The sequence below is a fragment of the Festucalex cinctus genome, chromosome 1 (assembly GCF_051991245.1).
Source record: "Festucalex cinctus isolate MCC-2025b chromosome 1, RoL_Fcin_1.0, whole genome shotgun sequence".
In the NCBI taxonomy this organism is placed as follows: Eukaryota; Metazoa; Chordata; class Actinopteri; order Syngnathiformes; family Syngnathidae; genus Festucalex; species Festucalex cinctus.
This window is the reverse complement of record NC_135411.1, coordinates 38,836,593-38,861,159: the sequence shown is the minus strand read 5'-3', so window position 1 is coordinate 38,861,159 and position 24,567 is coordinate 38,836,593. Positions and strand designations below refer to the sequence as shown.

Genomic DNA, 24,567 nt, shown 5'->3' with positions numbered 1-24,567 from the left:
GCTTGTTAACATTAACAGCTATCCAGCTCACCCGCTTAATGACTCCATGGTCATACAATTTGCCAGCAGGCCTACCAGCTTTTACAGAGATCCGAGGCCGACCATCACCTAGAAGTTGCCATCATGGAGATAGCTGCCCCGACCTACCGGGCTGGATTTGGTTGAGGACCCACTTCCCTGACGACGTCTTCTTGCAGTGCTTCAACTTCTTAAGTTTCACACCATTCTAGTTAATAGTTGTAGTAGTAGGTGATAAAAAAAAATCAATTCGGCAATATATCGCGATACTACAGCACGCAATTCAGGAATCGATTCAATAGGCAGCTGAATCGATTTTTTAACATCCATTTTGATGAAAAAATATTCAACAAAACGTCTAACTTTAACACCTTAAGCATGGAAGAATGTTATATTAATGGAACATTAAGCCTTACTATTTTATTTTAATACTGTTCTAACATGAAAAAGGTTACGACCTGTTTGTTAAATACAGTGGCTCACAGTTATAACACTGAAGTTTGAGATCAATCAATAATAAATTTTCATACAAATCTTACAGTGTACATGTACAAGTTTACTGAATGGTATTTTCTAAATTGAGTAAAAAAATCGTAACAATTGACTTGTAAATTCATATCGGGATTAATCGGTATCGAATCGAATCGTGATACGGATCTAATCGTCAGGTACTAGGCAATTCACACCCCTACTAGTTAATATTGTTTAGTATCACAAACTATATAAATTGTTGCCCATTCAGCATCCATTGCAGCCTCATCATCCTGGAAAGGGGATTACCACATCTGTCTCCCCTTCCAAAAGTTCCTCATTTTCCCCCTGATTTTTTGTTACCTTGCTCTCTTGTGGTTCGATCAGGGGATATTTCAGTTGATATTTGTCAACTGTGGGCATGTGAAGCCCCTTGAGACTCTTGTGTGATAAAGGGCTATATAAATACACTTGACACACTCACACATATTAGTGTAGAAAGAGATGATCACGGTAACCCAAAGTGGACAAAAATTCTGGCACTTCTCGTTTTTGTTTCGTCACATCGGCATATCCATTCCCCAAACACAGTGTTGCTTTGTGACTGAGTGGTGAAAATAAGTGGGCTCAGTACAAGATGGATTCTAGGGGGTTTGTGAACTCATGAATACCGTTAAAATTAATCTTGCAGACAAGGTTAGGACAAGAGTCAAGGAGAGCCAAAGATAATTAAAAAATTTTTAATTGAATTTTAAACAAAACATTTGCGAATTGTCACAATTAACTTCCAATCTCACAAACACTAAACCGAAAGTATGTTACCAATTGGACGTAGAATCTAATTTTTAATAAAGCTGGAAATAAAATGAGACAGCTTGTGTTTTGGGCTGCCTTCCTCAAACGAAGGGCAAAAGAAAATATCTTGAATTGCTGAAAACTCAAGTGAGCAGCACAAATAAGTTGGGCAAATCCACTGTGTGAAACACCATTTGGAACCAACGGCATCATTTTATGTTTATAGGAAGGTGGGATATGTTGTGTCTTTATGGTAGCTTTTCCGTAGAATTAATTTAGGGAGTCATGGTACAGTAGAATATTACTTTTTTTTTTTTTTATATATGAGTGAGCCTGAAGGGATGTACAGCTAAGTTAGTACTCATCTCCAGGTGCTGCCTCAATCTTGTAGCCATTCTCACCAGAAGCGTATTCATCAGGCACAGACTGCTGGTCCAACATTCCATCTTGACTGTACTCCTCCATGTTGGGTGGTGCTTCTGCCTCCTCATTGACCATTTCATCTTGAGGGCCCATGTCTTCCCGCAAGGAGCCGTGGCGCTCCTCTCTGCGTTCACCCCTGTCTCGGTCTCCCCGCTCCCTCTTGTGATCCCTGTCTCGGTCCCGGTCCCCCCTACGCCTGTCTCTGTCCCTATGGCTGCGTCTGCGGTCCCTATCTTTTTCTCTGTCCCTGCGTTCCTCTGTCCCCTCAACTGCTTCTCCTTCAGCTTCTTCCGGCACTCGCTCGCCATCGGGGCCACCAGGGCCCCCATCTCCCTGGCTGACTTCCTCACCTTCAGGCCCCTTTACCCTCTCGCGCTCACGCTTGCGATCCCGACTTCTACTTCTCCTCTTCCTGTCGCGATCCCTACTCCTTTCCCTACTCCTGCCGTCTCCTCCAGGTGGCGCCATACGATCACGGTCTCTATCTCGACGCCGACCGCTAGGGGTGCCATCCTCCCCTGGTCCTGGCTGCCTGTCTCTCTCCCTTTCACGCTCGCGGGAACGGGTGCGGCGGCGGCGTTCACGGGAACGGGACCTCCGACGCTCTCTCTCCTTGTCACGGCTACGCTCCCGACGTTCGCCACGTTCTCGGTCACTACAAAGTAGTTAAGACAAAGAAAATCAGTGAACACAGGCTTCAATTTTAATGGCGTTCTCAAAAAAAAGAAGAAGAAAAAAAAAAGGATATCTTACCCTCCCAGAGGTCGATCATCATAGCGCGATGCATCATCTCGGCCAGAGTGCTTGATGTTGACATCTGCACCACCTCTTCTGGTCCCTCCTAATCCTCCACCTGAGTCAAACAAACACATATACGGTTAACTTCTATCATGATTACAACTGTTCAATAACGCTTTTGGAAACCACTCTGCTGACCTAGTCTACGAGGGTGCCATCCTTTGACGGTGCGTCCTCGTTCAACATCCACCAGCACTCTCCTGCCATCAATCTTCTTGCCATCTGCATGTTTGTAGGAAGCTGGAGAAGAGGAGTGGGGAGAAGAGACACGCAGGTTATAAGAGTCTGATGCATCACTTCAGCCAAGGAAGCAAACAGTGCTTTAGCATACTGACCAGGAGCAGGTGAAGCCAAGAGGGCTGCTCTCTGGATAAAAGCCCAAGGATAATGGGAGTAGACTTCCTTCCACCCGATGAATGTTCAATGTTCTCTTATTGTGTAACTCAACATCCACTTTTTAAGTTACATCACTGTGACCAGCGGTGGTTTTACTACATCTATTAAATCCATCTTAAATTCTGTATTAAATAAAACTTATGTATTAAGTCCATGTAAATTGATTCAAGTCCTAAATAACTTGCAGTGGCAAGTTTTGTGCCAAGAGTTAGTGAAAATATGTGAGTGTTATTGCACTAAATTCATCGCTCGCTTTGTTATAGCATTCACTTGTCTTAGCAAGCTTGCTGGGGTAGTTTAGTTGTCATTGTGGTTATACAAATATTGTATTTACACATCTTAAGATGCAAACTTGTATAAATGCTCAACAACTAAAAAATTAGTAAACACGCGCGCACACGCACACACACGTTTGTCTTTGTATCATCATGGGGACTTCTCATTGACATAACGCCTTTCCCTAACCTCAACCATCAAAAATGATTACCTACCCCAACCCTTACCCTAACCTCAACCATAGCCCAATTCAAACAAACTCTAAAACCAAGTCTTGACCCTCAAAAAGAGGTCTGTACGACTTTGAAAGCGCTATATAAATAAAGATGACTTGACTTGAACTTGTGGGGACCACCAAAATGTCCCTGCAATTTCAAGTCGGTCCTCACAACGGTAGTTAAACCTGGAAAAACACGTGTATGGGCCCCACATTGTAACAAAGACAAAAATGAACGCGCACACGCACACACGCTAGATAAAAAATAAAATAAGAATCTATCAGATTGGTGGTTTTCCAAATGTATATTTTGTGAAGACTATTTTACATCGTATAGGACATGAGCCTTTCGATCGGACTTGAACCTGCTTACCATCCTCCAATGCAAGAGCAGCACAATAAAGAAACCAATAGAAAGGCACTCTCATTCACAATGTGTCTCACACCTCACCCAATGATACCACACCAAGTTTGTTGATCCATCTTGCACAAATGACGAACTGTGACATTGGGACGCCTCTTCCTGTCTGCTACACTGGTCTGTCTGGTGCAGAATGACGTTGCTACCATCTTGATGTTGAAGAACACGGACTTACCAAAACCCCCCATTGAGGCAAGACAGAATCTCTCATTGACCTTATGAGTCCCAAAAGCTCAGTCAGAGGGCCTTACCACAACCCCTCAACACGAGAATTCACTTCATCACAACATCAGTCAGGGGCCTTACCACAACCCCTCCACTTCCTCTCTTCACTAAGGATGCCATTTAAATGCCATCTACTGACAGGGCCTTACCAAACCCCCACCGGTACTCCAAAAACTGGCCAAAGGGGGAAAGGGGAAAAAATAAAAAATAAAAAATAAAACCTGCCTAAAAGGCAGAAGTTGCCTTTACGCAACTCCATCCAATTAATAGGAGCCAGTAATGCCATGCTACAAAGACTAACCACTAAAGTGTGACAGAATTTGCTTCTATCTTAAATTATTCACCCATTATAAATAAACCTTATTCCAATAGGGGAGGGGGGAAAAAAAACAGTACGTCCTGATGAGCTTGAATTCATTACTGGAATTAAGAACACTGTAGCTAAATTTGACTACTTGGATATGTAATGAAAAAAATAATTTAGAAATGGCCCCATAATCAGAATTGCCAAGAAAATACATCTGCCTTTTTTGATTAAAGCCATCTTAGAATTAATAGCACTAGTTCAATAGATTAGATCATTAACTACAATAAGGGATTGTTAACAGAATTAGCTGTCCTAACCATCTTCTTGCAATACATTTAAGATCATTGATTGGTAAATAAAATGTAAATCTTTCAGTGCCTCGATACAAATTAAATGGTACAGATCCTACCAGAACAATCTTTTCAAGTCTAGTGAACAATTCCTGCCATTCCTAAACAAGCAAGCAAGCAACCAACCAACATGGATAAAATGGGTATGATATTGACTGTCCTCACAATAAGTGATATAATGGATGTTTTCTAGCTTTCCGTGACATCCTATGCAAAGAATGCCTACCATCCAAGAAGTGGTGTCACTACTTTGCCACCAACCATGACAGTGGTGCAATAGTAAAAACAGCTTTTTAGTTTTTCGCCATGCATCTCTGCATCTACATCTTCGACAGATAAGAACAAGTTCTGAGCAGCAACCAAAGGTGGCTTTAAGAAAAAGGGCAGAGTCATTGGGTACCATTAAATTGGCTAGATGTTCAAGGGTGCGTTCAATGGTCAAAGTCAAAGTTGCAAATTAACTGGTTGGAAAGCTCCTGGGCCTTTCCAGTAAAAAAAACAAAAAAAACAAAAAACTTTTCCCATTGAACGTACCTCCTCTTCCCTGTATAGGAGATGGAGGGTGGAAAGAAATCTTACCCATCATACAAACCCATTATACCAACCATACACTGAGCAGTGGTAGTAGGGTGTAGATGTATCATAACCACCATCATCATCATCATCATCTGCCAGCCAGCTCTGGCCAATAGCCATCACAGATTGGCGGCTGCAGTGGCAACGAGAACAACACACAGTTAATATGACGTTTAAACCCGCCTCCCCTCTCCATTTCTCCCTTTGCTTGGCTACATTGCTGTGATCCGCAACTCTGGTCTTGCAGAGCTAATGGCGCCAACATCCTCGAAAGAAGTCATCATGTTCAATGACACCACCCACTTGTCTAATCAGACAGTTATATATGATCAAATGTGGCATCAAAAAACAAATTAAAATACTTCAATATGGTGAAATTTTGATTTAATTATCTCACCATGACCAGAGTTGAAGACCACCAAGAAAGTGCCAACTCTAAAGTTGAGGTTCCTTAAAAGTCAATAATAGATATTTCCAGCAGATACCCCACTGGATGAAGTGACTATTCTAACCTTGTGCTTACCAATCGAGTCCAACCAGCAGAGTCGCTCTTCCACAGAGCTACATCACCTAACAGTTAAAAGACAACGTGCCCTTTCACAGGCAAAGAGGTTCAGGATCACAGTAGACGCACACCTCTACCTCTTGGTCCACCCAATTTTCCCATGATGCCCCACTGAATGAAGCAGTCCCTTCCACAACCAAACCTTCAGTCAACTGATGACACGCAACAGACACACAAACATCACACGACCACGAGGCGGTTTTCAACATGCACAATGTGAAAATCATGTACAAGAACTTCTGACTCTTTTTTTTTTTTTAAACCCAATTCTGTAATTCTGATCCAAGCTATTAAAAAGATACTAACCCCATCAAAAAAATGTATGAGAAGATGGTGCCAATGAAAGAACCACCCTGAATGCAGCTTGATGAATATGTGCTAAATGTTTTTGTGATCCCAGTGCTATAATTGTACTCACAGTGCATGTCACGCTCATGCTCATACTCAATGAAGGCATATCCACGAGGCTTCCCCGTCCTCTTGTTGTAGACGATGTGGATCTGCAAGCAACGGGTACATAATCAACAGTGGTTGTAGATGCTTTATTAAACACAGCCTAATGCAATAAACATAACCACGTGCACTCAGCTCTTTTAAAATTAAAACATTTAGAATGGCAACTACACTGCAGGAATCGCAAACTCCAACGTGACATATTTTAAGCACCTTCTAACCTTCATACATATATACTTGTTCAAGAAGTGTTGTGCTCCTGTGCTTGGCTAGCTTTAAAGCAACCCCAAGATGTGCCCATAACATTTTGGGGTTTTACAGCTGCAAATCCAGTTGCATACATTTTCAAAATGAATTTCAAGGGTACCCAGCATTAACTGACATCTCAACTCTGACTTAATCTCAAATGTAGCTTTTTGTAATACACACATCTAAGGATGTCTACATAAGTGAGGAACAGTAGGTAAACATACCCGCTTAATGGGGCCATAGACTTCAAACTCACGGCGAAGTTTGGACTCTGTAGTATCGTAGTTCTAAGGCAAAGAAAATATTGTTATTGACAGGTGAGAGGAACAGTTGCAGGGGCATAAATACGAATGATGATGTCAAAACGCTTGGCCATAAGTTCAACATACTCACCACTCTTGCAACAAACAACGTCTTGAAGGCATCTCCTTGGGCATTTGGATCATTATGGGGGTCCCCTAAAATAATGCATATCGGAAAAATGTTCAAGGCCAGAGAACAGAATCAGCTCAACTAGTTTGTCATTTGACAATGGATAAACTTACAAAGTTTCAGTTCAGTTTCCACCACCGTTTGCCTCCTTTCAATTTTCTCTCGCCTCTGCAAATGAAACAAGTTAAGTTAAACGGGTAATTGACAGTGATATCAGCTAATTCTGTTGCAATAGCAACATACAACTACAACAACTATTGTAGTTTGGCGTGAGCAGAACACTTCTCTGCTGGAAAACTGCGGAGCCACATTTTTAAGTACCAAGTGAGCTTACAGCACTTCAAATGGAGAAGATTCAAACTTACATAGCGGTAATGGCTCGCTCGATCGAGACAAGTCATTTCAAACAAACATTGACACCCTCCCATGCATTCTATACAATATCAAAAGAGTCACAAAGTGCAATGGCTTCTAACTTAGTCACAAACTCACCTTTCTCTCTAACCTCTCTTCGCGAGTCTCAGCCCTTGTTGGTGGTGGGGCATCTCTTGGATCCTAATCAAAGACGACAACAAATGACATGTACTTTCACGAGAAACTGCTTGGGAAATGAAGTGTACTGCTATAAGTGACAAGCTTCCAACCTCGAAGTGCCTGATAAACGGGGCGATGCCACAGTAAGGTTGGTTGTGGTGTTTCTCGTGCGGCAACTTCTCCAGTTGAGGCAGAAAAGGGATTGGGTCCCGCGGGGCAAAGAGCGCCAGAAGGTTCGGGGGTAAAAACTGCGTCATTTTTTACCTAAACAGACAATGTATACATGCCAAACTTGTGGTTAGAAACAATAACCAATTAATGTCAGGTTAACTGGGTGCACAAAGGCATACATGGTTGCTAGTAGCTTCCCGTGCTAACTAGCAAGTACCTCCGCGTTGACGTCTAAAAATAAGCCTAGTGACCGTTGTCCAAAATATCGGTTTAGTGGCTTTACGTAGTTCATCAAAGTATACTACAAGACATCGTAAATAAATCCACTTGGTGTAGCAACTCTTTTGTTTCGCTCACTTACTATGTTAACCACTAAGCTAGCTATGCTAACAAGAACACGGACTGTTATTACCTTCCTTCAGTCATCCAACGTCGAAAAATAAATTACACCATCGAATTTAAAGGGCATGGAAGTCACATAAACGCCTATTGGGTTCAGTTGGTATGGGTTTCGTGTATGCGTGTTAAGGATTAAAAAAGAAAAATGTTGCCGAGCTCACGGAAACGCAATGCGACAACTACTACAGTGAAACGCGGAGCTTGTGGAACTTCTGTTAAATTAAAATGGCGGGATGCCGTCCAACAACTACAGCCGACGTAAAACAAGACGTGTCGAGTGCTGCAAAAAGTGTAGTTGACACCGCCTACTCACCATAGGGACAAGTGAAGCCGCCGGCAGCCATCTTGCGTTGCCCCTTGCTACGCCGATTTCCCGCGGCGTTTTCAAGTTATTTTATTTAAAGTTCTCTTCACGACGAAAATACTACAACGTGTATCGTAGTTTATAGTCTTGTAAGTTATGCTTACCATTCACAGTCTGCGTCTCCATGGCCATTTTGGGTGACGTCAGATTGAACCCGCAAGGGATGAAGTCGAGTCTGTGCATTCTATTTTTTTCGACTTTGCAACTCGGACCTCAGTTCGAAGGGGCGTTCTTGTGTACTTTCGAGATTTCAGTTTTACACCATTCTTGAATGCAGCATAACTTATTGTATTTTGTTAGCAAGGACGGACGGATTTGTTTTTTTCTCTCTACCGGAGCTAAAAGGGGCTTGACTTATTCAGGGTGGGCTAAGAAAATAATATATTTTACAATCGCAATAAAAACCTCAAGGTGGGCTGCACAGATTTCTGACGTGCCCCCCCCCCGTACGTTCTGATTGTGTCCATTTTTGTTGTTCTCAGCACGAGCATTACACATGTAAATAAAAGATAATAGTCTATATGCGGATTTTCCCCCTTGCGCCTTAAGTTGTCAAAACGGGTAATGTATAATAGTATAAAAAATTACTTTTATACGTAAATTTCATAACCTGTAATTTACTTTTGCCGAGTTGAATCAGTGCTTCTGCCTGTCTGCAAGACAGTATTTGTACTTCTTAAGGAAATTGAAAGTACTTTTTCCACCAGTGAGACGCAAGTCTCGTTTGCCAGCTTTCAACCGGAGCAAAGAGAAGTTAATTTTCCACGCTTTAAAAGCATCGCCTTTATATTTTACATTGAATATGGTGAAGTGAATCGTTTTAATTACAAGAAAATTTGTCTGTTTCAATAAAAAAATACACTAAAAAAAAAAAAATATATATATATATATATATATATACATTGGTTGTTTCAGAACACCGAGTACTTAAGCACCATTTATGAATAGTTGTCATATACTGTATGTGAAAGATTTAGCAACATTCTCAAACTCAGTAACCCATTCACGCAAGTCAAGCAAAACACAGTAGGACAATCCAAGAGCTGAGTGGCAACTGTCTTTACTCAACTGTATTAAGTGTAGAGCAACCTGGTGGCCACTCAAGCTTGCATACTATTTGCAAAGTCACAGATGGGTGTAGAGGAAATATTTTTGATAGGAGATGAGTATATTTCTGGCATGGCATGAGTATTTAGTAGTGTATTTACTATTTACATCCGAGACATGAGACTGAAAGAAAAAAAAAAATATTCCTGTTTCTTTTTTTTTTGGACAATCGTGTATCATTAATTGGTTGCATTTTCAAGTGTGTTTTTTTTATTTATTTATTTTATTGGGATCCATTGACTCTTCTATACATGACATGTTCTCTCAAGACCCTTTTTTTTGGACATATTTACAGTGAAATCACACAAAAAAATGTATAAAGAAGAGTAGACTAAACAATATAAACATGAACAGAAAATAGTGATGTCCACAACAACCAAAGGCAGAATAAGATAATATTTTAAAAAGCTCCACCCTGCTCCCTGTCGTCCCTGTCTTCTTCATCCATTTTGCGTCCATGTTTTCGGAAGTACTTGTAGCGCTGGACGTACAGCTTCACAAGGTTGCTGACCTTGACTGGGTTAATTTCACCAGTACGGCTGTGGCAGATCTGAAACAATGAGAGAAGCAATAAATGTCCTCATTCAGTTCAAAGACTTTAGTTCTTAAATGTAACTTTAGACTTTAGTTCTTAACGATCGAGTGAATATCATGCATTCACCACTGTGTCACCAGTCACGTATTTGCTTTTATAATGTCTTTATATTCACATTATACAACAGAGCTATATTTCTTCCTTTAAAAAATAAAAACAAATTGTGGTGGATATTGTGGGAGCTGGAACAGATTACTGGCATTTTTTATTTTTTTCAATAGGAAGAATTCATTTGACATCTGGGTAAATTGCAGGGGTGTTAAAAAAAAAAAAAACGATTCGGCAATATATCGTAATACTACAGCACGCGATTCTCTAATCGATTCAATAGGCAGCCAAATCAATTTTTTTAACATCCATTTTTGATGGAAAAATATTCAACAAAACGTCTTAACTTTCACACCTTAAGCATGGAAGAATGTCATATTAATGGAACATTAAGCCTGAATATTTTATTTCAACGCTGTTCAAACATGAAAAATTTTACAACCTGTTTGTTAAATACAGTGGGTCACAGTTATAATACTGAAGTATGCGATCAATAAATAATAAATTATTCATACAAATCTTACAGTGTACATGTATAAGTTTACTGAATGATATTTTCCAAATCTGAGTAAAAAAATCGCAACAATCCACTTGTAAATTCATATCGAGATTAATCGGTATCGAATCGAATCGTGACCTATGAATCGTGATACGGATCGAATCGTCAGGTACTAGGCAATTCACACCCCTAGTAAATTGAGATACCTGCTTGGTCACAACAAATTAAACTCGCATGTCAATTGTCAAGGTATCACTGTCCATCATCTACTACTGTTTATCCGAGGTCAGGTCGCGGGGGCAGCAACTTGAGGGGAGCCCAGATTTTCCTCTCCCAGCCACTTTAACCAGCTACTCCGGCGGGATCCCAAGGTGTCTCCAGGCCAGCCGAGAGACAGTCTCTCCATCGTGTCCTGGGTTGTCCCCGGGGTGACCACCAGACAAACCAGATGCCCCAGCCACCTTAACTGGCTCCTCTTAACATGGAGAAGCAGCGGCTCTACTCTGAGTCCCACCCGGACGGCCGAGCTTCTCACCCTCTCTCTAAAGGGAGAGCCCGGACACCCTGTGGAAGAAACTCGTTTCAGCCCGTTCCCCCACCCGAAGGCAGAGGGAGGCTACCCTCTTGTCTACCGGGGTGAACTTCAACGTACAGGCGCCAAGCCGGGGGACAATAAGTACGCCACAACCTGCTCTGCGCCTCTCACCATGGGCAACTCCAGAGTGGAAGACAGTACACCAGAGCCCAAGCCATGTGTGGAGGAGAGTCCAACTATATCAAATTTGTCTTTCTTAAACACTATTGTCATGCAACATGTCAGTCAGTTACATAGTCAATTGTTTCATTTTGTAAACTATGACACAATTGTGTGCAACATTGCAAAAGTAAATACATAATTCAATAAAATTACTTAAATATTAAATCAATCTTAATATTTCCCAGAAATTGTGTGCTTCAAAAAGTCAAAACCATAAAATGTTTTCAAATGTTAAAATTGAAGATATAATACACATTTTTCATAGAAACGTATGCAAAGTCATTTCCTGACAGACAAATGTCTTTCACAAGTAAAAGTAAGCTCATGAGTCTTCTTTGCCTGAAGACGTCCGTGCATTTACACACCACTCTTGAGGCGCTCCCCCTAGTGGCCCGCCAAGTAATTGCACAATAAGTAATGAACAACAGAGCCATTATAGTGGTTGTATATTAATTACAAATATCGCGATACTTGCGTAGGCGTATCGATAATCTTTCAGGAGACAAAGTATCATGATTTATCCCAATATCGATATATCGGCACACTCCTAATGAAAAGTATGTGGCGTTTCTGACTAACCATTTTTCTTCCAAGATACAAAAAGAAACAAAAATCATCTTCATGCATGACAATGCACCATCTCATGCTGCAAGGAATACCTCTGGATCATTCATTGACTGTAATGGGCATACATGGAGAGAAACTCATGATGTAAAACCCCCCACGCCCCCAATCCTCCCCTGACCTCAACCTCATTGAGAACCTTTGTAGAATTCTCAAGCAATAGATCAATGAGGGAGGGAGGGAGGGAGGCAGTTCACATCCAAAGGGCAGAGCTCTGGGAGGCTAGTGTGACATCCAGCAACAAAATTCAAGCAGAAACGCTCCAACAAGGATGTAAAAATTCTGAAGCTGCTATTGAATAAGTGGTCCTATGTTAAAATGTAACGACCTATGAAGATGTTTCTGATTGAAATAGCTTTTGAGTTTAGTAAATAAGACCCCCTAATACTGCAAATTCAACTAATTCTTTACAATCTGTGGACTGTCTTGAAACTCTGTTGTGCGTAATGTTTTGGAAAAGTGGATTTGAGTTCATTTTGAAAAAAATAAAATAAAATACTGTTCTCGTTGGGAGGCTTGTTCAATAACATTTAATTTATACTCTAAAGCACGGCCAATTACATCAGTCCTCAAGCGCACCTATCTGGCATGTTTTAGATGTTTTCCTCACCCAACACACCTGATTCAAATGATCAGGGTTGTTATCAGGCTTCTGCAGCGCTTGCTGATGAGTTGATAATATGAATCTGCTGCGATGGAAGAGGGAAACATCCAACACATGCTGGATAGGTGGCCTTGAGGCCCGAAGTTGGTGACACCTGTTCTAACGGTTAGTGACTTGAACATGACGCTGACTGTTATTTGTATTGAATATTGAGAAACATCACAGAAAGTCATAATTCGGAACATAGTGTACATTGCGTGCAGTCTGTACCATCAAAACCTCATATGTCAGGCCAGTTGTAAATTGAGTCACAACTTGGTGTGTGTGATGTATGTCTGACCTTGTGAACAGCTTTTCTTAGGATGTCTTTGTAGTCATCCTTGTTGATGTCTTTGCGCTGATAGTAAGGTTTGATAGCTAGCTTAACCTCTTCCACTGCCCGCTCCTGGGTGTGGAGCTTCTTCAGGTACTGTGCATTTCAACAAAAAATAAAAAATAAGAGATACATTAGTACACAAACAAAAATGAAATGTTTTGCAAATACAATTACAAGAGATGCATATGATCAGAAAAATATACTGGTACTGTATAATTTCCTTTGCGAGTCAGAGACCTAAACATGATCTGAATCCTGAAGGATGTAATTTTGGAAATAAACTATGAGAAGCAGAGTATATTTGTCGCTCATGTGCATTAGAAGGTGTAAGATCTGCAGAAGCACTAGCTTGTCTTTCTATTTGAAGAACAACAAACTAACAAAATTAATGTACTTATTTTTACACTGACTGACAATACTTGCAGCCAAAATTACAGAGCTAAACATTAAAAGGGTTGCAGGGACTTAGGGCTCCTCATTTCACAGAGGTGCATAGTGATACTATCACTAATTTTAGACTTATGTTGTATCTTGCACTGACCACTAACTGATCTGTCTACTAGTTAATGATCAAATATCTGCTCAATGTGTGTTCCGGTTTCATTTGTAATAATCTTTTGCGTGAATGGAGTGCGTTGTCTGACTTGTGCGTGCTGTCGTTGGGTGAAGCGTGCAGCTGACGTGAGCATACTCCACGTTTTTTTTTTTTTTTTTTTTTTTTTATATCACGGAGCTCCGTTTAAACTAGGGGTGGGCAATCTCGGTCCTCGAGGGCCTGCAGGTTTTGGAGGTTCCCTTCTTCCAACACAAGCTGATTCCAATCAACAGGATTGTTATCAGGCTTATGCGGAGCTTGCTAACGAGCTGATCATATATCAACTGTGTTGGAGAAGGGAAACATCCAAAACCTGCAGGACTCTTGCCCTCGAGCACCGAGATTGCCCACCACTCTTTAGTTGTGAGTGTCGAGGGTGCACACTAGACAGCTACGCAACACACAAACAAAAATGCACACACAACACATTGACAAAACGTTCACCTGCGTGCTGGTGACCAGGCTGATATGTGACCATGGACTTGTTGATTTCTGGTATAACTAGCGCTCTGTGGTTTATTTCTGGAGTTCATATGACTATGGATTGAACTAAAATAGCACAGGCTTTTCCCCCAGCGTTTTATTAGCCCGCCGGCCCAGCAGGCTTTCCTTGCACCCCGACCAGGCTAAGCTAAGTCAGCTAAGATGCAAAGTATATTACCGTCTTCATGCAGATTTTTTATACAGGCCTCATTGACATTTGTTGCCAAATTGCAGCACCTGCATTTGTTTGGGGAGGACCAATGGGCTTGAGTCTCAAGTTCCGAGACTGACCATTTGTTTCATTCTGTCTTATGGGCTGTCATATAACTGTTACATGACTAATAAAAGCCTACTATTCATTTTAAATTGTTATTAGTATGATTAATTGTTATAGTATTACTAATTTGAAACAACTACAAATGTATATGTGCTATCAAACAAAATTATGTTTACTATCATATAAGGTCCTTATGTTCTGTTTTTTGGTTCTTTTATTCTTTTATTGAAAGTGACACCATTAGTATTTTTAGACACCCCGGGATACCGTGTCACTGTAAAACCGCCCAACCCTACTGGGCTCACACACAACGATTTTCACAGTCTCAGACTAAAAACTGAAATTGTAAAGGAAGTTTTACAGTTTTACTGGTATCTCAGTACGCTCCCTTCATCCTGATCGGATAGCTTGAGGTAATCTCCGCTGTTTTATGTAGTGTTGTTCCGATACCGTTTTTTGGCCCTCCCAATACCGATTGCGATACCCAGGTTAGCAGTAACGGCCGATGCTGATACCATACCGATACCTAAGTTTTTTTTTGTTTGTTTTTTTCTCAACATGAAAAAGCTGTCCTGCCATTGGTTCAGAGCATTCAAGGAACAATAGGATATCTTAGATCAGCATGCAGTGAACATGTCACATGTCAGTGAATGTCGTGCACGAGCAAGACACAAGATGCTGCATCCAAAGTCCTATATTAGCGTTGGAATTAATGGTATCGGCATGTTACTTGTTAGTACTCACCGATACCACTGTTTTAATGCAGTATCGGGGCCTCTGCCAATACCAGTATCGGAACAACACTAGTTTTATGTATTAAGATACAAAGATATTTTCTTTTAACAGGAAAACTAGCATGCTATAGTGTAATATGCTTGAAAAAAGTAATACTAGTGAAAATGTAATAAAATTTGCACTTGATCAAAACAAAAAGTAAAAAAACCCAATAAGCTAATAATCTAATTTAATCAATAATGTAATAAAAAAATCCTGACTGATATACATTTTTTACTGAAACGGTAATACCTTTTATATATATATATATATATATATATATATATATATATATATATATATATATATATATATATATATATATATATAGATACCATGTATTAGTATATGGCATTCCCACTTTCATTAACGCTCTGCAGAGTTGGTTTAACACATCTCTGTCAAATAACTCCAACACTGACCTCCAAAAAAAAATAACACTTTGGAGGTTAAAATCAACTCAAACATCCATCCATCCATTTTCTTAACCACATATTCCTCACAAGGGTCACAGGAGTGCTGGAGCCCATCCCAGCCGGCTTCGGGCAGTAGGTGGGGTACATCCTGAACCAATTGCCAGCCAATTGCAGGGCACAAAGAGACAAACCACCATCCACGCTCTCAATTCAACTGAAAGATTTAACACTTACATTACCAGATAAGATACACTCCAATTTTTGCTGTGAATGTATATAACAGTCTTAAAATTCTCAAAATGCAAACTGTAGAACTTTTGGAGTGAAAATGAACATATATAACATACAACCTGTCAAGTTTTACATTATCAGTTTTGAGAAAGAAAGAAAAAAACAAAAACAAAACAAAACAAAAAAAAAGACCCACGTGAAAATATAATAATTCTTTTACTACATGATTGGTGAAATTATTACATTATTGGGTTTTATTACATTTTTGATGGAGTCAAGTGCAAATTGATTTATAATGTAAGTAAATTATTACATCAAAGGGTGCGACAAGGCTAAACGATGAAATTTGAATGCCAAATTATTGTTGGCTTGAGTGTTTGTTTTGGGACAAAGTGTGAAGCTTAGCCCTGGCTACTCTGAACACCTAACAAAGCAGATATACCATGAAGGAAGTGAATTATATATTTGGTATGGTCTGGGCCTGGCTCAATTTGTGTCTATTTGGCTTAGATAGCCATTTGATGTTTTCCAATTTCATGTTGAAGACCCCATTTATGTTTTAGTGCAAAGTATAAATGATGATTGAAGATCCATTTACTGTGTTTTGTCCCACAAATGCAACAGTTGAGTATCTTGCATAAAGGACGACTGCACTTGTGACACGATAATGAACTTTAATTTTACCTTATCAGGGTCTTTACTATCGCTGTCCCAAAAAGAGTCCCCAGAGCTCCCTGTAAATCCTGGCAGCCCAACAGACATGACAGGTGGGGGTGTTTGTGCGCAACCACCACCAAGGGTGGGGTGCAGGTGAGAGGGCGGCGTTTTGGTGCAACCAACTAATGGCAGGGAGCTTTGGAGGATGAACTGTGCTGGGCTCAATGCAGGTGGCGGGGGTAGAGTGGGAGGGGGAGGAGGGATCTGGGATGAGGTCAAGGAGGCAGCTGATGGAGCCTGAGACTGACTCTGGTTTGCTTGTGACAGGATCTGCATTTAAGACAGGAGACCAGTAAATTAAAATGAAATTGCCACACATAGCTAATGAAATGAAATGAGTGCATTAAATCAAAACAATTGGAATCATTCAATTTAAAAATATATTGAGACACTTGTTGAATCAGATCAGAACAAAGTAACACACTACTTAAAATATTAAAGGGATACTTCACTTATTTAGCCCATTATAGCAATAAAAAGTTAATAAAAATTTGTCTATAATTAATTTGATACTTTCATTATTTTTCACATATAATTAGTACCTTTAAAAACACATTTTGCAACTTGCTGTCGACTGAAAATGACCTCACAAGGGCTCAGGTAAACAATCACAGCTCACCTATTTTCTAGGTTTGGTCATGTGACATTCACAAGCTCAGCTGTGATTAGTTACCTGAGCCCTTGTGATGTCATTTTCAGTCAACAGTAGGTTACAAAATGTGTTTTTAAAGGTACTTATTGTACATGAAAAATAATGAAAATATCCAATTTATTATAGGCAAAATATTAATGTTTGACTGCCAAAAATGGCTAAATAAGTAAAGTATCCCTTTAAGGATGCACGATAACAATTGGATAGATAACTATCGGATTGATATTGGGGGGAAAAAAATGATGTCACATTGATCGGGCTGATCTCAACAAAATTGTTACGAAAACCAGACTCGCCTCAAATACACCAATATTCGTTAACTCATTCACTGCCATTGACGGCAAAAGACGTCAAATGATGTAGTTTTTTCTGGGCTGGCAGTGTGCCATTGACGGCAAAAGACGTCAAATGATGTAGTTTTTTCTGGGCTGGCAGTGAATGTGTTAAGAGTGCCAAGTCTCTGCTGTGACATAGCAGGTTAATATGGCACAGCTGTGTTCTATACAAAATGTGTATTTTATGAACAAATGGGAAAAAAATAATAGAAAATTGCCATTAATTTCATTCAATTTTAAGGGAAATCCTATATATATCAGGCATGTACAATAATGCTATTTTCAACCGATACCAATAAACCAATAATTTAGAAAGTGCGGATGTCGATAACTACTAAGCCAATAATTGTTTGCAAAATTAACTTGAATAGAAATATACTTTTGAATCCTGCTATAAGTCCAACACGTACAAATACATTGAAGCATTGTGTTAAGCACCATGAAGCTGAATTTTATTGAAATCTCTGCTTCAAAGACAACCAGTAACTCATTTTGAGTTTGCCAAAACAAAACAGTCATGTTTCAAAAATGCAATAAAAAAAAACAACTGTGAGGATAACATTTTGGGGAGACACAGTAAAGAAAGCCCACACTGGCGACTGCCATAATGCATCTTCTGTGAAAACGAGGTTGCGCACATTATGACGTCACAAATATGTGACACTACCAGAGGAGAGGCGAGAGGTTGAGCCCAAATTGAGCCACAACCACAACAGATGGACCAACATGGCATGTCTATTATTAGCGGATTTCTTTATTATCTGGTTTACCTGTATGTCTCATTGTCAATCAACTGTAACTCCTGGTTTTCCTCTCACCTGGCTGGTTGCTTGAATGAACTCTTGTGCTTTCGCTCTGCTGGCAATATTTGCCTCCTCCATTTTGAAGAGTAGAGCAGTTACTAAGAGGATAAACAATGAGAGGACTTATGGTTATAAGTTGTGACAAACAATTGATTACAGAGCCATTTAATATATTCTCTGTCCCCACCAGACAAACAAAAAAAAAAGCAGACGAGAATGCAAAAAGATATTATTGGTTGGAGGACAAGGGTGCACGCTGTGATATAGGCCTAAGGAACAGGCATGGGCCGATTATCAGTTTAACAGCTTACGATGGTTTTTAAAGTCCAGTCAAAAATTTTCTTTACAATATGTTCTACGCACTCACACTAGCCTAAACACAGCATTCTGATTAATATTGAGTTTGTGGAATATGAATTGCAGCACAATCCACCCGTTTTTATCCACCTGTGGCGGCAGCCATTTTGCCACATGTCTGTGATATCACAGGTGGCTAAGCCTCAGGTAACAACCAATGTCAGCTCACCTATTTTCTGTGCTTGGTCATGTGACATTCACAAGCTGCTCAGCCCTGTGTTGACTGTTGGGTTCACACTGAACAAATTATTGTCAAGAGAAATTTTCATCTTGACTTTGAACGTTATTTATCCTAACATGGTACTTGTTTCTTAATTTACCAAATATTTTATATTTTGTAGAAAGTTAAAATAGAAGGAACAAATGTGATTTACCCAATTATATATATAAAAAAAAAAAAAAAAAAACATTTTAAAGCTGCGATTTTAATAGTGACACAAAGATATTTTTGCTTACAGTTATACCGTCAACATCTAATCGTAATTCGTGGCCCATGTCTATTAATGTTAAATGAATCTAAATAAATCTCATGTGTACCGTGTGAATATTGAATATTAAAAAAATATATGTACACATCAAACTTCTCTTAACTGATGGAGAAAACTCACATGCTAGTACCCCTCCAGTTGTGCAGTCCACCCCTGTCTGCAGACTCCATGGGAGGACTGGGGCTGCCTGTGGTGGGGGTGGAGGAGGCTTACTGGCAGATGACGAGGACACGGAGGAAGAAGAGGGGTCCGACGAGGACAAAGGCAGAGAAAGGGAACCAAGAACACCTCCTACCGATGATGAAGAGGACGGTGGTGAGGCCACAGATTTGGGTGCATTGTCTGAAGGGGGCTGTATGGTGGTAGGTGTAGACCCCTGGGACACGGATGGGCTGGGTGGACTGGATGGCGGAAGTGTGGGGCTGGTTTGAGTCGGGCAGTCGTCAGCTAGAAAAGAAGGCTCTGGCGTTTTGCAGCTGCTGTCCACAGTCTGCGAGTCTGGAGAAGACACTCTGGAGTCCCGCAAGGGAGCCGTAGCAGGTGGGGGTGTACGAGCTGGTGAGGAGGGAGGTGGGAGCACGCTTGTGAAGGAGGAGGAGGAAGAAGAGGAGGATGACGAACAAGGAGCAGTGCCTGCTTGGCCAGAGTGTAGACTGTCGGTCTTGCTTGTATCTCCAGCAGTGGAAAGAACCTCTTGAGAGGCTCCACTCCAGCCTTCAGATGGTGCTTTTGATTGGTTCCCATCTCCAGTAGCCGTATCTGATGCGCCACCTTTTCCCCGAACTTTCTTGGCCAAGCGACGGCGGCGCTTGGTTGCCAATGTTGATGACGGGGATGAGGTAGAGGAGGAAGTAGACGTGATAGAGCCAGGCTTTGTTTTCTTCAGTTTCGTTCCCACAGAACTTGTTAAAGAGGGTGGCGGTGCTGCTAGGCTGTTTCGCTTGCCCATAATTGACAGATCTTTATTGCGGACTCCGACTGACAGAGGTTCAGTGCAAGGTTTTAGAAAAGGTGACCTGCTCTCATTATCCCTACAGAAGACTACAGCAATTGAACCACCCACCACAGACCCCCCGGAACCTCCTCCAGTTCCTCCAGGACCAAGGAGGTCCATACCCAGCTTACCGGAGCCAATTGACGTTCCAGTGGTGCTACTCACGCCCTCGCGCACCAAAACAGACACTTTGGACTGAAGCTTACCTTTCCGGCTGCTGCTCTCTTTCTTAGATTTGCCGGAGCGACCCAAATCCTTTTTACTGTCTTTGTCCCACATTTTGTCTTTCCCTACCTTCCTGCTTCTCTTGGCTACCGGAAAGCCAGCTGAGACAGGAGCAGAATCAGACGTGACGGACAGAGAAGATGAGCATTTTCTTTTGGTTTTATTGGAAGAGGACGACGATGATGACTGAGTTAATTTCTTTGATGTGCGATCTTTCTTTTTTGGGTGATGTTGTTCAGTCTTTGGGGTTGTTTTAGATTTGGAACTGGGGGTGGGTGGGTCTGGGGGAAGGGCTGCTGGAGGTGTGTCTTCCAAGGATGGGTAGTCTGAGTCCAAAGCTTCACCATCTAAAGACAACACGTCTAGCTCCAATTTATTGGAATAACGGTCTGACTCATATCTGTGATACCGTGGAGGCGACAGTGACTGCGATCGGGTACGACAAGTTCCCCGATCCATCTCTTCCCCACCTGAGTGCCATCTTCTCTTCTTCTTCCTCTTGTGGGGCATGTCTAAGTTCTGTACAATCCGACATGGAGAGGCTTGAGTGAGTATAGGAGAGCCAGGTACAGTGGTGGTGGTTGTGGTGGTGGTGACTGTGATGGTTCGCTTAATGGCGAAAAGGTCAGAACCATTAAGGTCCTGAATAGACGGTGGGACAACGGGGCGCCCGTCCCGGCGACGTTCCCTTTCATGCTCCCGGGCTCTTTCACCATCTCTTCTCTCCCTACTTCTTCTCGGCCTCTTTGAAATGTCCCGCTCTCTACTGCGCGAACGAACCATTCCCCTCCGTTTCCTCTCATCCTTTCTTGAGCTTGAACGTTGATCTCTTTCATCTCTTCTCTGGCTAATGGTGTGGCTTCGTTCACTTTCTCTATGCCTGTCTCGTTCAGTTTTTCGGCTTCTGTCTCTCTCTCTACCTCTGTCCCAGTCTCTTTCTTTATCTCTTTCCCTCTCTCTATGGCGTTCCACAGAAGGGCTCCTCCTGTGGCTGTCTCGTCTAGAAGAGTTGCGCGATTGTGAAGTGTCTGGGCTACTGTGATGCGTTTTCTTTCTCTTCTGACTACTACTTCTGCTGCTTCTCCTTCTTTTACACTCTTTATCGATCTTCTCGCCTGGCTTCTTTTCTCTGCTCCTTTCCCGATCTCCCTCCTTGTCTTTTCTTTTCTTCCGCTTCTCATCCTTCTCCTTAGCCTTCCTATCCTTGCTTCTCTGTCTGTTCTGGTCCTTGGAACCTTTGGAGGACTTACGATTTGTGATTCCTTGCTCAGCAGCAGGAGCAAGAGGGGAAGAAGGTATTAAGTCGACAGGTGGAGAAGGGGGAGGTGGCGGCTGAGAAGTGAGTGGGGATGAACCAGGAAAGGCAAGATATCGTTCCTTCCTCTTGCTGACCAGTTTCCTTCTCAGATCCTCCACTCCTACCACAGGCTCATCCTCTGGCTTTCTGTCCACGTCCCAGTTGCTGTCTGCACATACAGACACAAATCCATCCCCATCCAGCACACGGAGGATGCGCTCCGGTTTTGGATCAAAAAAAGTAATCTTGGGAGAGTTCAAGGAGAGATTTTCTCCTATTGTTCTCTTCCTACCAACATCTCTTTCAATAGCGACAACAATCTCTCCCTCTTCAATCTCAGAATGGTCAGAGTTAGCCCACTCTCTCTTAACTCTAGTTTTGGTAGTGCTGTAGTCAACTCGCCTTCTATGAGTAAGTTGGGGAGCCAACGGAGGACTTGATGGGTCACTGAAAATATCAGTGGAATCTGGATGCTCCTCTTGTTTCTCCTCATCAATTTCTCTCTTCACGTTCGTTAGTTCTTCTGTTATTTTGCCATTTTCGTCTTCGTCATCTGACGCTGGCGAACCAGTGGGCTCAAACGGATCATACTTATCTCCTTCATCTTCCTCAGTCTTTCCATCTTTTTCCACCTCAGTAGGATGGAAAGGATCATATATCTCCTTTTTACTACATTCTTCTTGATCATCAACAGCTGGCTGTAATAAAGTGCGAGGGAAGGATTCTAAAGTGGCTTTGGATGTGGAAAGTGATGGCATTGCAAGGGAGGCAGATGTAGACGACACCCTCACCAGTCCTGATCCGTGAGTCTGACCTTTAACATGGTTCTGAAAAACTGATGAGTTGGCACAGGGAGAGGATGGTGTAGATGAGGGTGAAGACCGATCAGATGATCTAGATGACTGAGACGAGGGTGAGCGACGAGGGGAGCTTCTGGCAATCTCTCTTTGGGCAACGGGTGAGCAAGAGGCAGCAAGCCTCCTTTTGACGCCTGATGCTGATGTCTGGTCCATGGGTCACGACAGCTAGTTGTGTAAAGATTGGTCAGCTGGACCTAAGGTTTGGCCACTGAATGATTGGAACTCATGAACCAAACTGACAGAGAGGGGAGACAGTGAGAGAGAGGGAGAGAGGGGGGTGAGGGTGAGAGAGATAGAGTCTTGATTTAAAATTGCACAAATAATTTGACACTTAACGAAAATAATGGACATAAGGGAGAGGTAAAGGAAGAGTGAGAAAGAGACTTGATTTATCCATCTATTTTCTTAACCGCTTACTCCTCAATAGGGTCGCAGGGGTGCTGGAGCCTATCCAAGCTGGCTCTGGGCAGTAGGCGGGGTACACCCTGAACTGGTTGCCAGCGAATCGCAGGGCACACAGAGACGAACAACCACTCACACTCACAAGCACACCTAGGGACAATTCAGATCGCCCAATTAACTTGCTATGCATGTCTTTGGAATGTGGGAGGAGACTGGAGTACCCGGAGAAGACCCACGCACGCACGGGGAGAACATGCAAACTTCACCCAGGAAGGCTGAAGCCTGGACCGATCTTGCGTCCTCAGCACTGGGAGGCGAACGCGCTAACCCGTCAGCCACCGTGCCTGCAGACTTGATTTAAAATTGCACAAATAATTTAACACTTAGCAAATATAATAGACATGATGCTCGAGGGAAGAGTGAAAATTGAGAATAGAGCAGAATTAAGTCAGGGATGGACATGTGAAAGTGCTATACAAAGATATGTTGAGTTTGCTGGTTGCAGTGCAATTCAGTCTCTCTCAGTTATTTCAAGCTTATTCAATTCAAATTCCATACTTCTGGAATGTTTAATAAAATGAAGTCAGAACACCAATAAAAATGACTGTTTACAACTTTGTTGCAAATTCCTGGGACAATTTTAAATAAAGAAAAATCAATTATTAGAAATGAAGACAGTATACATCCATTCCCCAGTCTTTGAACTCATAACTCTTGGTTTATTTGAACCTTTTACTCTCAGCCAGTGATGCTTTCTCTCGTTATCATTTTATATGTGCATAAGTGTAAATACTTTTGAGAAACAAGCTACTGCGACGCCTCCAGTCACCTCATAACAAAGGTATCTGTCTAGCTATTATTCGATTCATCCGACACTTCGTGTCAAGTTGGTCCTTTGTTATCAATTAGTAATACGGACGCTATAATTAGCGTGCGGCTGCACTAATAAAGCAGTTCCAATCAACAAATAAAGCAGTGCACTCAAAACACAAACCTGCGCTTTTTTTAAAAACAAAAACAAACAAACAATCGGTTTCCGATGTCAAAACATTTTGCAAGACTGCCTTCGCCACCAACGAGAAAAGATGAAGGGCTTCGTTTTCATTGAAAAATGAGATAGCTTCGGTTTCTCTACTCCTGTTGGTAACTTGGCATTAGTAGTTACGGTTACCGAACGTCGTGGAATATGGTCAGGGATGTTTGAGCGTTACTTACAGTCTCCATCACCAAAATGACAACACGTTTTGAAAAGAAATCTATCTGGATGGAATTGACCAAAAAAACAAGTGTCCATCTAGCTAGGCAAAAATTAGCTGAGGTTCGCTAGCAAAATGCATCATGGTTGTGTGTGCAAATTACCTTAAATCCTGTTATGTCCAGTTTAAGGTTACAGCTTGAGCACTGCACATCCCGAAACTTATTTTTATCACATGAGATAACACGGTCAAAATTAACAGACTGTTTTTATGTGGTTTTATGAACGCAACATCAGCTCGAGTCCATCAATCTCCGCCATTTTCCACTCCCTCAAGCCGCATAACAAAGGATTATGGGAAACGTAGTTTTCTAAAGGCAGATTTTTAAACGACGTCAGTAAAATAAAAATAAGAA

The 24,567-nt window shown here is 41.5% G+C and overlaps 2 protein-coding genes across 2 annotated transcripts; both read right to left on the bottom strand.

Annotated features, from left to right (window-relative positions):
- Positions 1–1,215: 1,215 nt before the first annotated feature.
- snrnp70 (small nuclear ribonucleoprotein 70 (U1)) lies at positions 1,216–8,324 on the bottom strand. Its single transcript, XM_077534727.1, has 10 exons — positions 8,090–8,324; positions 7,617–7,770; positions 7,465–7,527; positions 7,086–7,140; positions 6,934–6,998; positions 6,765–6,827; positions 6,257–6,338; positions 2,644–2,745; positions 2,461–2,560; positions 1,216–2,362 (listed from the first exon to the last, which is right to left on the bottom strand). Exons 2-10 carry the CDS (start codon positions 7,761–7,763, stop codon positions 1,639–1,641), a joined length of 1,401 nt encoding a protein of 466 aa, XP_077390853.1. The 5' UTR covers positions 7,764–7,770; positions 8,090–8,324; the 3' UTR covers positions 1,216–1,638.
- A 1,160-nt stretch (positions 8,325–9,484) lies between these two features.
- Positions 9,485–24,486, bottom strand: scaf1 (SR-related CTD-associated factor 1). Its single transcript, XM_077534713.1, has 6 exons — positions 24,316–24,486; positions 19,299–22,789; positions 18,349–18,431; positions 16,511–16,813; positions 13,015–13,143; positions 9,485–10,097 (listed from the first exon to the last, which is right to left on the bottom strand). The coding sequence occupies exons 2-6, from the start codon at positions 22,705–22,707 to the stop codon at positions 9,948–9,950; spliced, it is 4,074 nt and encodes a 1,357-aa protein (XP_077390839.1). The 5' UTR covers positions 22,708–22,789; positions 24,316–24,486; the 3' UTR covers positions 9,485–9,947.
- Between the last annotated feature and the right edge of the window lie 81 nt (positions 24,487–24,567).

Bases quoted from the DNA above. Each gene is read 5' to 3' on its own strand.
- snrnp70 (XM_077534727.1), bottom strand. From the start codon at position 7,763: ATGACGCAGTTTTTACCCCCGAACCTTCTGGCGCTCTTTGCCCCGCGG. The intron at 7,141-7,464 runs GTGAGTTTGTGA...TTTCATTTGCAG, and splicing joins AAGAGAGGTTAGAGAGAAAG to AGGCGAGAGAAAATTGAAAG. The intron at 6,339-6,764 runs GTATGTTTACCT...CGTTGCTTGCAG, and splicing joins TCTATGGCCCCATTAAGCGG to ATCCACATCGTCTACAACAA.
- scaf1 (XM_077534713.1), bottom strand. From the start codon at position 22,707: ATGGACCAGACATCAGCATCAGGCGTCAAAAGGAGGCTTGCTGCCTCT. The intron at 16,814-18,348 runs GTGAGAGGAAAA...TCTTAAATGCAG, and splicing joins TCATTCAAGCAACCAGCCAG to ATCCTGTCACAAGCAAACCA. The intron at 10,098-13,014 runs GTCAGACATACA...TCATTGTTTCAG, and splicing joins TAAGAAAAGCTGTTCACAAG to ATCTGCCACAGCCGTACTGG.